Source organism: Chanodichthys erythropterus, chromosome 16 (genome assembly GCF_024489055.1).
Source record: "Chanodichthys erythropterus isolate Z2021 chromosome 16, ASM2448905v1, whole genome shotgun sequence".
NCBI classification, from domain to species: domain Eukaryota; kingdom Metazoa; phylum Chordata; class Actinopteri; order Cypriniformes; family Xenocyprididae; genus Chanodichthys; species Chanodichthys erythropterus.
The window spans coordinates 26,109,166-26,122,133 of NC_090236.1; the positions used below are offsets into that span (position 1 = coordinate 26,109,166).

The 12,968-nt window shown below is 36.5% G+C and overlaps 1 protein-coding gene across 6 annotated transcripts in view; it reads right to left on the bottom strand.

The window, feature by feature from the left end:
* The window catches only part of tox (thymocyte selection-associated high mobility group box), a 66,829-nt gene extending 66,356 nt beyond the window's left edge, over positions 1-473 (bottom strand). For all 6 annotated transcript variants that reach the window (XM_067362611.1, XM_067362608.1, XM_067362610.1 and 3 more), the window contains exon 1: positions 32-473. In XM_067362611.1, the coding sequence (XP_067218712.1) occupies positions 32-130 (99 nt within the window). In that variant the 5' untranslated portion in view covers positions 131-473. The remainder of the gene's footprint in view (positions 1-31) is intronic.
* Between the last annotated feature and the right edge of the window lie 12,495 nt (positions 474-12,968).

Genomic DNA, 12,968 nt, shown 5'->3' on the forward strand with positions numbered 1-12,968 from the left:
GAAGATCATGAATCATGAAATGAAGCTTTACCTTATTGCAGTACGGAGAGTCCGAATAGTGTGACTGTCCCAGTCGGGAAGGATCTGTTGCTGATGGTGGTGGAGGTTGTGGATAAAATCTCACGTCCATTTCAGTAAAATCATCAACCGGCCCCTATTGCCTTTCCCACTAGAAAACGTGTTCCTCGCTTACTCAAAAATCGCAACGCAAATAAGAGAAGAAGGTGCAAACTGAAGACTGAAAGAGGCTCTCTATTGCGCCTCACATCCGTTCCGCGGTTTTCTCAAAAACTTTTATATGAACCTTTACCTCAGTCGTCTTACAATAGAGAGATAAAGCGGAAAAAAGTGCTCAGGTTTGAAGAGAACAAGAGCATCTGGTGAGTCTGTGTTGACTGCTGTGAGTAGAGATGTGTATCTTCTTGGTGCAGCTGTGGCTCAGAGTAACTGCTCTATGGAGAGAAGCGAGCGCTTTGCCAATGTTCACACACAAAAGACTCGCAAGACACGCGGCTGTACTGCTGAGCGGCCACAGGGGGCGCTGCGATGTGCGCTCCTGCTTCAGGATTTGCATCACTTTGCGTATGATACTGTCTGAACATATGGTGACGGAAGATTCCGTTTAGCTGTGTTAGCCAGTATTGCTCTTCAAAACGAACATATTTTTTGACAGGGGTGTCTTTCACCACATTAGAATATATTATGGTGAATTGGTCTACAGCAGTAGTCCAATCTGTGGGCCTGCGTCCATTATGTGACCTCAACTAACTTCCAAAGGTGAACACAATGACTTAAATTATTACAAAAAAGTTGTAACAAAACAGTTTATCTGAAATAAATTCAAATTCACAATTAAATTAAACTCTAAAACCAGCTTTCTGCAGTTCTTAAAAGTTATGGAATCATCCAATTAATCACTATTAACTGTTTTGTGTTGACACTCCTACACTGTAAAAAAATTCTAATCTTCCCAACTCAAAATTTTCTAGTGACTGGTCACATCTAAAATTTTCAATTGGCCCAAGTGAAATTCTGTAAATGTAGTTTTATCAATTGTAGCAATAGTCTGTTAACATTGGCTCAATGAGAAATAATTTGTTAAAACAATTGAAAAGAAATTAGTTTACCAACCCATGTTATTGGCCCAATTATACATTTTAAATTGTAGTAGCATTCCTTTTTAGTTTTACCTAAACTAAAAATGTATTTTGGTAAATTTATATTAGTAAAGCAACTTCACTGTATTGTTTATTCCCAGTTGCCCCAAAAGAAAAAATATATATATACTAAACACTCAAGCCATACAGCCACATTGTATTTAATACATTTTATTAAAATACCTTAAATGGTAAATACATTGAACATTTCTGCACAGTAGACCTTAGTAGATAGAAATCATGCATTTTCAATTCAGGATTCCAAGATACACAAAACTCATTAGACCTTAGATCTTACATTAACAAAACCACAATTATTTTAAAAAACATGTGTTATCAGTGTTTAGAGAAATTTCACTGACATTTTGGTATTTAGGTACTACATTTATGAAACTGCACTAACAATATTAAACATTTAAATAATTTAAAATATTATGTAAAAAAACTGCATCTTACTCAAATATTAAGCATGTAAACACATTTACAGATATATAGAAAGCAGGCTGATACAGACTTCTAAAAAATATAATTGACAGAATGTACAAAAAAACTTGCAGTTAGAAATACTACATAAATCAAAGTAATCAGATGCAAAATAACACTGGTTAGTCTTCATTGTAAAAATTAAATACAGATGAATGCTTACACTTACAAAATTTATTCAGTCAAGAGTAGAGTGATTTGATTTGTCTTTTTCTCTTTGATTAACATGACAGACAGCAGCAGGCTTATTAGACTGAAAATGCAAACACATTCTAGGTGTAAACATGGAAAGGAAGTTGCATTAACTGACCAATGGCAAGTTCTGTAGTGCTTAAATTAGGTCTTGGTGAGGTGATGAAAACCTGCAAAATAAATAAATGACAAAGCTGAAAGATGATACTTTTGCATAAAAAAAAGCTTTCTAAAGATAGAGCTAAATGGGGAAAAGTTGTCAGGCAGTCTGTACAGCAACTAATGGAAAATATAGCAAACTGTGGACTGTGTGACCAGCATGCTGGTGATAGTCAAGTCAACACTGCTGAAAGGGCAAAAGACCCAGAGTAATATTGATCAATTTCTGTTACATCTTAAAAAAAAAAAGAGTTAGAAATCTTTAGAAAAAATTAATTAGATGTAAAATTATATAAAATAAAATTTGTTCAAGTTCAAGATTTTCTGAGGGAGGGGTTTGGCAAAACTTGTTCCCAGACTAATGCCCGTTTCACACATACTCCATTTGCAGTGCGTATGTTAACCCAACAGTATTTAATTATTAATTAACAGATTGCTATTAATAAATAGTGATTTAATTAAATTCTGAGCCTTATAGCTTGCCATACATGTACTGCAACACGCACATAAGCACTGCAGACGGTGTATGTGTGTCAAACGGGTGTAACACAAAATGGCCAACCACTTTGTAAATTATGCAGCCTGAATTACAGTGTCACAAATTTTAGAAGCGTCTCATGGCGGCTCTCAATTAAGCAATTTAACACAATTTAAATATCATAAGAGCTAAGGGTATTTGACACGAATATGGTATGAACAAATATGCAATAAAAACTTTTAAATACTCACTGTGAAAGTCGTAACATTAGTCGTTCCGTTGAGTCAGACCTACGATGTTTGGCTACATTGAGAGAAAAAAAAGTTATAACAGAAACATATAACTATATAACATATAACATACCTAGTGTCTCATACATTTAACATAATCACAATGTAGTTTGACAAATTTATTTAGTTCAATAAATAGTATTAGAAATAGTATCGGGCTAAATTAGTTTACCCATATACTTCAATGAGCGCGAGACATCACTTCCGTTGTCAGAGCGCGATCAGACCTCACTAGCCGGAAGCTGAACGAAGTTGGACATAGTGGTGTATTAGAGGTAAAAAATTATATAAATACTGTTCGGTTTCTCGCACAAACCGATCGTTTCGTGTCTTAGGACATCAATGTGCCGTCACGAGCCGCAGGGTTTAATTTGGATTTGTCTATGGACGTTTTTCGACTCTTCTTGTTCAAGTTCCCAATCACTGCTATTATTTGACTGACAGACGGCAGCGGCTGCAGTTAAAAATCATAATTTGCGTTCGACTGAAGAAAAAAGTCATCTACATCTTGGATGCCCTGGGGGTAAGCAGATAAACATCAAATTTTCATTTTTGGGTGAACTATCCCTTTAAGTTCGGAGCATAGTTCGGAGGGCCGGGACAGTGTTCGTCTCATAGACTGTCTTCGTTCTGATTAAAAGTTCGGAAATAGAGCTTCCCTTGTCTGTCATTTTTCAGACATTACAATTTACTATGTCCTCAAGTAAAAACATTCAGAGAGTCGTAAATTCGTTTAACCATACCCAATGCTAGTGTAATGGCCGCGGTAGTGTAACATTAATGCCCATGTTTTTACGGTTTTATGCTGAAACATTGAGACCTGCACTCGGTTTAACATAAATATTTCAGTACTCACCATAACTTAAATGAAGAAAAATCTGTTTGGAAATGATGTCTGAACTTCTGTCGTCGTACTTCAGCATCGACTCCTCTGTCTCCTCTCCTCACTCTCCCGCGCAGATACATTTGAATCCAACGGTTTCTCTCGGGTGCATGCGCCTATGCATGCGCCTGTCTGGCATGCGCATGCGTTTTTTTTTTTTTCTCCGCAAGGCTTGTTCGGCAAACACAGATATTTCACTTTTACTTGATGAATTGGCTGAACACAATTTAATATGTTCAGTGAATCTATTATTTTAATTTTACCTTTAGACCATAAGCTAAAATTACCCCAATGCATCTTTTTGTTTGGGGATAATTATTTGAAAGCAATTTGTTGAGTCAATATTTAATTGTCAGTTTCCAAAATTTTTCAAAAAATTTTTTTTTTACAGTGTATGAGGTGGTTGAAAACACAGTTTTCTACAGTTTACTAATAGCAGTGGCAATCCTAAATAAAGGAAACTGGAAACTGGAAGTGTGTATGTTAAGATATCCATCCCTTCATCTACCGACATATAAACCTCCACTCCTGGTTTTTCATTTTCCCCTCCCCAGTCGCTGCTCCTCTGCTCTGCACCTCACACAAACTCTGGCCTGGAAGCTCACTATCTGTCAGACAACATAAATAAATTAGGTGGAATATGTTTTTAAAAGTGAAAACTTTTTAAAAGATTAGGTTACTAATTCAAATTTTAATTATCTCATTTGTAAACAGTATAAGTAACCAACACTGGCCATAAATATAAACCTTTCGGTCTTTCGAACTGCTTGTCCAATTTTCTAACGTTTTTGTTGTTGTTGTTCTTTTATATCGCTTTTTATGATAGATGTAGCAGTAGATTCTTTCTTAATAAACAAGCAAAACATTAACTGACTGTGTAAATGTGACTGCTGTTATATATTGGGGTTATTTTGTTTATTTTATATGCATAAAGCTATAGTGATTGAAAACAGAGACTATCAATAATAGTTTCTGAAATCATTTGCTCCAATAATCAGCAGAAATAATTTCAAATGGAAGGAAATCTTAAGAAATAGTCATTTTATAGCAGCTAAAACCAAAGCTGCTTTTCCAGAATTAAAATAGAAAGCTGACAGGCTTCACTATACTCGCTCCAGACCTCAGCACACAGTCTATTAAGCAGCTCTGTGCGCAGGCATAAGATGGGCTTGAGCTATTCCGGATTCTACTTTTGCTCTTAGAATTCAAGATATGCATTCTTTGAGACATTGTGTGCTGGGTCATGTTGCAAAATTGCACCACATGAAAAAAAAAAGGCTATTTCGGGGGTGGGGTGGATCTAGCTACATGATATTTCATATCTATCTATCTATGTCTGACTGACTGACTGTCATTTTTTTTCTCTCTTTCATTTGTTTGGGAACTATATCAAAGCATGAGAGAAGCACAAAAACAATGCCATCTATGACAGAGCATAATGTTTTTCGGTGGGAAATGAGTAGCCCATGTTTCCTCAGATAAATGGAAATGAAGGAGGTGCAGGTGGTCCTATTTCTTGTCAATTACATTGGAGAAATTGGCATTATTCATCATTTCTCAAAGATGATTATGATGATGATGGTGAGGTTGATGATGATAGAGATACACAGCGCTGCTGTTGGTATGATGTTTTTGGAATGTACCAAAGCAGAATGTATTATTACTGTGGCCTTTCTGCATCAAAAGCCACAGTAAAAGAAAGTCTGCTCTGGTTCTGTTTGGATACAGGCCGTTGAACGTTGAATGCTAGTGCACACAACAGCTCGCTTTTTTGTGGTCAAAGTCATGTCAGCATTTTTTTCAAAGGCTGTTAATCTCTGAACAATGTGTGACTGGCAGCCAAAAAAAAAAAAAAAAAAACACATTCTGGCTTCATGACATTCTCAGCCATAAAATCTAACTTTATTCTTTTATTATTCAAAAGATGGGCTACAATAGTCTAACATATGCTTCCAAGACAAAAAAGTTGAGTTTAAAGGGTTAGTTCACCCAAAAATGAAAATTCTGTCATTAATTACTCACCCTCATGTCGTTTCACACCAGTAAGACCTTCGTTCATCTTCGGAACACAAACTAAGATATTTTTGATGAAATCCAAGAGGTATATGACTCTTCCATAAACAGCAATTTAACCACCACTTTCAAAGTCCAGAAAGGTACTAAAGACATTGTTAAAACAGTCAATGACTGCAGTGGTTATTAATTTTATGAAGCAATGAGAATACTTTGTGTGAACAAAACAAAAATAACAACTTCATTGAACAATAGCTTCTGTTCTGTGTCATTCTCATATGCTGTTTACATTTAAGCGCTTCCAGGTTCTACGTCAGAATGCCGGCTCAGTATTGGCAGAGGCTGTTCACGTGAGCAGCACGATGCATGCGTGAGATGCTTACGCAGGAGCCGGCCAATAATGAGTCAGCATTCTGATGTAGAACCTGGAAGTGCTAAACGCAAACAACATATGAGAATGACACAGAAGAGAAGCTATTTCATGAATAAAGTCATTATTTTTGTTTTGTTTTTGCACACAAGTATTCTCATCGCTTCATAACATTAAGGTTGAACCACTGTAGTCACATCGACAGTTTTAATGATGTCTTTAGTACCTTTCTGGACCTTGAAAGTGTTGGTTAAATTGCTGTCTATGGACGAATCATACTGTACACCTCTTGGATTTCATCAAAAAATTTGTGTTATCCTAACAAAGGTCTTACGGGTTTGGAACAAAATGAGGGTGAGTAAATAATGACAATTTTAATTTTTGGGTGCACTAACCCTTTAACAATTGCCATAAGCACATGAATCTCATAAAGTTCTGTTGGGTAAATATAGTGAACAGGTAGCCTGATAAATGTGGCAGACAATTTCAGAGATGAAGAAATTTTAGAAATCATTAACATTTAAGCTATGCTGACATTTTGTTAAAGAACAATATGGTGCCCACATTGGGTGAATAAATGTACAATGAGGTTTCTTTTCCATTAACCTTTGAGTATCAGCTGGCATTTGAAGCATTGTGTTGCCAGACTATCACATCGTGAGAGAGCTCGTAAATAAACTTATTTCAATTGGATGACACAGTGTTAATTTATCAAATGTGGAACAAGAGGTGAACAAAGCAGGACGACGAGGATATTAGTTGAAGAAATTGTTCAGTTTTACTCCCCTAACACTGCCAAACTGTTTGTGGATGAGGCTTTCTTTTGGGAAGGGTGTTCGGTTGGAGGTTGTGTCCATGGGGAAGTTCCGTTTTAGTCAATATGTTATTTCAACGGATGTACACAGAACCAAAAATCAATAAGATTTCACAATGTAAAACATCTGATAGCTACAAATATAACCACCAGTGTTAAACCAACTTCCTCGCATGCAGCTGAAGTTCATCAGAATTCAGTTATTCATGTCATTTATAAAGTGCACGTTCATCAAGATCAAGTTCATTCACTCTGAATTAAGTTCAAAACATGTGCCAGAGTTTGGGTTTGAACTGTGGTTGAACAAAAAGATTCAGAATCTTTTTTAAAGTTGCAAAACCCAGCCTGTTAGAGGTAGTTGTGTGTGTGTTCCTAATTGTATGAGAAAAGGCTACTCTGATTGCCTATTGTTTTGTCTCTTGTGTATTTGAGAGAGCATGAGCATGTGCTGGTGCTGGATACTTGGAATCATAACTTTACCTCAGAAACAGGCATCTCCTGAATGTTAACGTCCCATCCCCCACCATATTACCTATTAAGTACATTCAAACAACCCCCTTGCACACACACCCTTCCCCCCATAGAAATGTAAAACCTCCCCCATGCACTGTGCAGTTTGATTTGTGTGAATATATGTATACACTCACAAATCTATATCTAGCACATACACTGCATGAACACCTAGAGGATTAGTGCAGTTTGTAGTTATAGTTTTACTTGATCGAATCCTTAAAAATGACTTTCATTGTATTCAGGTTCACATTCAAGTATTCAGGTTGATTCATTAAATAATATTTTTGGCTCAAATACTTAAAATGTTTCTGCATGAAGCACATTTTTTTTAGGTTTCCTGACAAAACATTTTTACGGTGTACCTGCTGTCTTAAACTGCACATATAATAACTTCAAGATATAATCCTTCAAACACACATTCACTCGTATTTCTTCTTTAATAAATCATAAACATTCACACATTGTCCATATCTGTTCGATTTCAAGAAACTTGATAATGCTTTTTATGACATTTTTCAAATTATCTGTGAGATGCAGAAGTTATTACAAATTTATTTGTGCTGCCTGGAATAAGAGAAACCCCATAGAAAGAAAGAATCACAAAAGGAAACTAAAATCAAACATTTTAATGCTACAAGTGACTTTAGGCATCACAACATCACAAATTTTGAGATATGCTAAAACTTACATTTAAAGGAGCACTCCACTTTTATTTTCATTGCGCCTGTTGCAACCATGGTACGGCAGCAAAGTTCCTTGATTATTATGCTGAAATGAGAGTATAGTTTCTAGCCATATCGGCCTAGAAAATCGCAACTTTTCATTTTCCGTCGGTCTTGGTATACAATGTAACTACAGAAGAGTCAAGGGGAAAAAAATGACAAACTCTTTGGTCATTTTTGAGCACGATGCTAACGGTCTAATCAGATTCAATGAACTATGCTAAGCTATACTAAAAGTGGTACTGCCAGACCTGGAGATCGGCTGAATGGATTCGAAAACGGTAAAACTCAACTGTTTAATTCTAGGGGAGTTGGAAAATGAGCCTATTTTCAAAAAAAGTGTTATTAAACAGTGTTATTAAATTATTAGCATTTTTAAAGGGGACCTATTATGCAAAATTCACTTTTGCCTGGTATTTGGACATAAATGTGTGTTGGCAGTGTGTGTACACAACCACCCTATAGTGATAAAAATCCACCCAATTCTTTTTTTTTAATCCTCATAAATCATAAGCAGTGTCTCAGAACACAACAAGCCGTTTCCAGATCCCTGGCAGTGTGGCGTCACAAAAGCAACAGGCCCCGCCCACCGTGTTGACTGACACTTAAGTTTGAACTTACAACCGCCCTGAGCGCGTTGTTTACAGCGAGTCCGCCATTGCTGCACTGACGAGCGTTTTAGTTGTTCTGTAGCTGAATGGATTAATCCACATAGCTCTCTTCATTTACTCCCTAAATCTGAGCTGCTGAAAACGAGGTGGATTAACTTTGTTTTCCAGGAAAATGCTCCCTCAGTTCTGTCGAAATTCGTTTGTCTGCGCGAATCATTTCACACCGGACTGCTTAGTGAACGAATATCAATACAAAGGGACAATACAAAACAAAGACTGTGCTAAAAATGTGCTACTCAAGGATATACAAGTAAAAACTGTTCGTGATCCAGCTTACAGTCTCCAGAATGATACTGGCTACGGCAGTAATAAAGGTGAGGGCAATTTATTACAGTTCATCTGAGCTTATTTACGGGTATAAAGTTTATTAAGCACCACCCGAAAAGCATAAGGTCTTTATATATTCGTTTATTGTTAGTTGTAACGGGAGTTTCTGTGTAATTAGCAATGTTTGTTGGTGATAATACAAGGATAAGAGAGATAGTTTATGGATAATATTTTAATGCACACTTGCAGTGTTTTATTAAGATCTTACAGTCATTTTCTAGCGTGAAAAAGGACGCTTCATCTTTTGTGTTAAGTACAATAAACGTCATAAAACTCATATGTATAGTTTTGGCCATCATTCGGACGGTACAACAGGCCTGTACCAATATAGTGGATTAAAAACAAGAAGGCAATATAAGTTATAACCGTAACTGAACTAAACTATACCTGTTCTATCTCCATGCAGCATATATTTGCAGTTTCTAATATTACAGTGCGTCCTGACTGACTCCTGACACTGGAGAATCAGCTCTTGAAGCTCCGCCCTCTTAGGCCGAGTGCAGCAGCTCATTTGCATTTAAAGGGACCACACTGAAATGGCTCGTTTTTGCTCAACCACTAAAAGTGGCAATTTTAACATGCTATAAAAAATTATCTGTGGGGTATTTTGAGCTAAAACTTCACATACACACTCAGGGGTCATCAGAGACTAATTTTACATCTTGTTAAATAGGGCATAATAGGTCGCCTTTAAAGATCAACTGTAATTGAACATAATTTGTTTATGCCGCTTTTCCACTGCATTGTACGATTCGGTACAGCTCACTTTTTGGTGCTTTTCCATTACATGGGACGGCTCGGTACGGAACTTAAATAGTACCACCTCGGTACCACCTGTACCGATACTAAATGTGATGTGTTAACACTGCAGATCACTGATTGGTCCGAGAGAATCGTCACTATCACCGTCATTGGATTTGAAACATGAGCTGACTAAACGAGCTGAGCCATGCCGAACCACGCAGTGGAAAAGCAGTTATATATCTCCAACATACAGACCTTGTGTAGCCCTGTGCTCATTGTGTTCTGTCTTCCGGTTTGTATTTTCACAGCATGAAGGTAAGATCTTACGGATTCATAAATGAACTGCTCATTTTAAAATCTTCCTGGTCCACTGACAACAGTTATGACATCTGCTTCAAACATTACAATGCTCATGATAACTTTTGTCAACACTACAATAATTAAATCCACTTCACCAGCTAATATACAGAGCTAGCGCAAAAATGGTTCAAAGACAAAATTCTAAAGATGGCTGCATGTTTGTTTCTCTGGCGCATAAGGTTTATAACTATACTGCTAAATAAATTTTAAAAAATCTCTCAAATTGTCCAATAACCCGTATGGTACAGGTATATCATGCATTGCTAATCTTGAACATTATACCAGGCTGTAGGCACTACATATAGACAGTTTAGCCGTCAATCAAATGTATTTTACAATGTTACCATTAGTAGTCCCACTTATATTGAATATTTGATTAGATTCATGCTTTATACACTCCACAGACTTTAAAAGTGAGCATTAAATATTGCTTATGGATTCTTACAGTGTCTTTGAGCAGAATTAGCAAGATCAGCATTTTAGCACTCAATCACTGACAGCCGAAATTTCACCACAAAATCACAGAATGCCCGCATGCTGCCGCAGAGACATTATGTTGGGTCATGTTTTCACACTGACAGCGTCTTAATCCAGTGAAACATTGTATGCATCTCACCTGCAGGCTGTTGGTGAGGTATCATCCCTGCATCAGGCTGAATACATCATATCATACATTCAAATTTATTCTCTCCTTCCTTTTTCTTCTGTTTCACCCTCTTCCTATTTTTGATGAGCTCTGTTACATCAAAAAAATGTATCTAACACCAAATGTAATCATCCCCCACTGCTCAACCACCCACACATAAACACACACTTTCTCTCTCTCACACACACACACACACACACACACACACACACACACACACACACACACACACACACACACACACACACACACACACACACACACACACACACACACACACACACACACACACTTGCATGGTGATCTGTCTGTCTTTCAATAGATGAATGTCAAGTAGTGTACATTGAATACATTTGCACTTTCATTGCTTAGGGGCCATTCTGCATTCCGGGTTTCTTCCATTTTCCTTCTCCATAAATCTCATCATTATTTAATGCATTTGTTGCCAGTACATTTTCTCGTAAATTCAGAGACGCATTTACATCATATTGGTCTAAGCTTGATTTGGTCCATTTCCTGAACACTTTCGTTAACTTGCTGAATATCCTGTTAGTGCTACACCAATTCTCTCATTCAGACCTGCTAAATGCATATAAGCCTCGCATTGTGTTTGAGGCCGTGGGAGAAATTCCTGACAAAATGATGTATTATTTTTGTGATGATTAATTTTTATTTTCCAACCCATGACATCAACATCAGTACGTCACCCATGTGTTTTTTCAAGCACTACATATATGTGTTGGAGTGTGCGTTTGTATGTGCAGTGTGTGTCAGATAAAAACTGATTGTGCCAGAAATGACAGCCTGTCCAGTTCTCTGTTGATATCAACCCTTTCAGACTCCCCTGCTTCTGATTTTCACATCCGTCACCAAGACAACCAGATTATTTTGAATCTATCAGATCAAATTCAATTTTGCTTTTGATTTTGGATCGGGAAGTCTCTTGCCTGTCACATAGAGTAGACTGGAGATACTGCCTGGAGACTTAAGAATTTGACAAGGCTGCTATTTTACACTAGAGTGGGAAGTTCATTTCTGGGGTCCTCTTGTTTTTTTCAAAACCTGAGGCCTGAAACACAGAGTAATATATACAGAGTTAATGGTTTTCTAAAATAATTCAAAACAGCAGGAAGGAAGCGGAACGCGAAGAGTTTGACTTCAGCTCTTTAATATGCCATATGTTTGTAATATTTTCTCTGTTATAAATTTATTTTCGTGATTATTGCTATGTTCCACTGCATTTCTCTTGCTGTGTTCCCCTTCATATTAATAGATGTTGCTCAGATGTCACTTTAAAGCTCATGAGACTTATTTTGTGCCATGCCATTATGTCATTGACAGTTTTTGGTGACTGACTTATGTGTACGCAGCTGTCTGCACAAATTACATTGTGTGTAAGTGAGTGGGTGTGTGTGTGTGTGTGTGTACATGTCTGTTTATGTGCCTGCTTAAGAACCTGTGTATTTTTGTGTGTGCATATACAACTAATTTTTCTCATATCAGAAAAAAATGATATAATAAACACTTTGATATTTTATTATAAACTTTATTTATACATATATATAAAAAAAAAACAATATACATATATGAAATATTGTTATATAGTATCAATTGATATTATATTATATTACAGTTTTTTACAGACGCTAGGACACATTTCTCAATACTTAGGTCACTTTTGCAAAACTCTTCACACAGTGAGCACAACAGAAGTCTATGTGGGCTAAAGTGAGGATCAATTATCATTGCTTTGGCACAAAATGCATTCAATGACTACATCTCTCAAATTTCATGAATTCTTTTCTCACTCAGACACAACAACCGCCAAAACTTTTTGTACGTACAGGCCAATTTGCACATGCTTACATACTGTTTTCAAAACTGTTAAACTTATGTTCAAAACAATAACATAATACAAAACTGAATAAGACAGAAATTTGCTACATTTCTACAGTAATATAGTTATGAAATATATTCTGAATCTAAAAAAATCAAATACTATCAAAACAATTAGCTGAAACTGAACACCTACACAAGCATTAGTCTTTCAATTTCATTACCATCAATTCAAAAGGGGAAACTTAGGGATAATTTTGTTCTGTAATGTAAACATGGACCATGTAACATAAAGTGCGGTGAATTATAA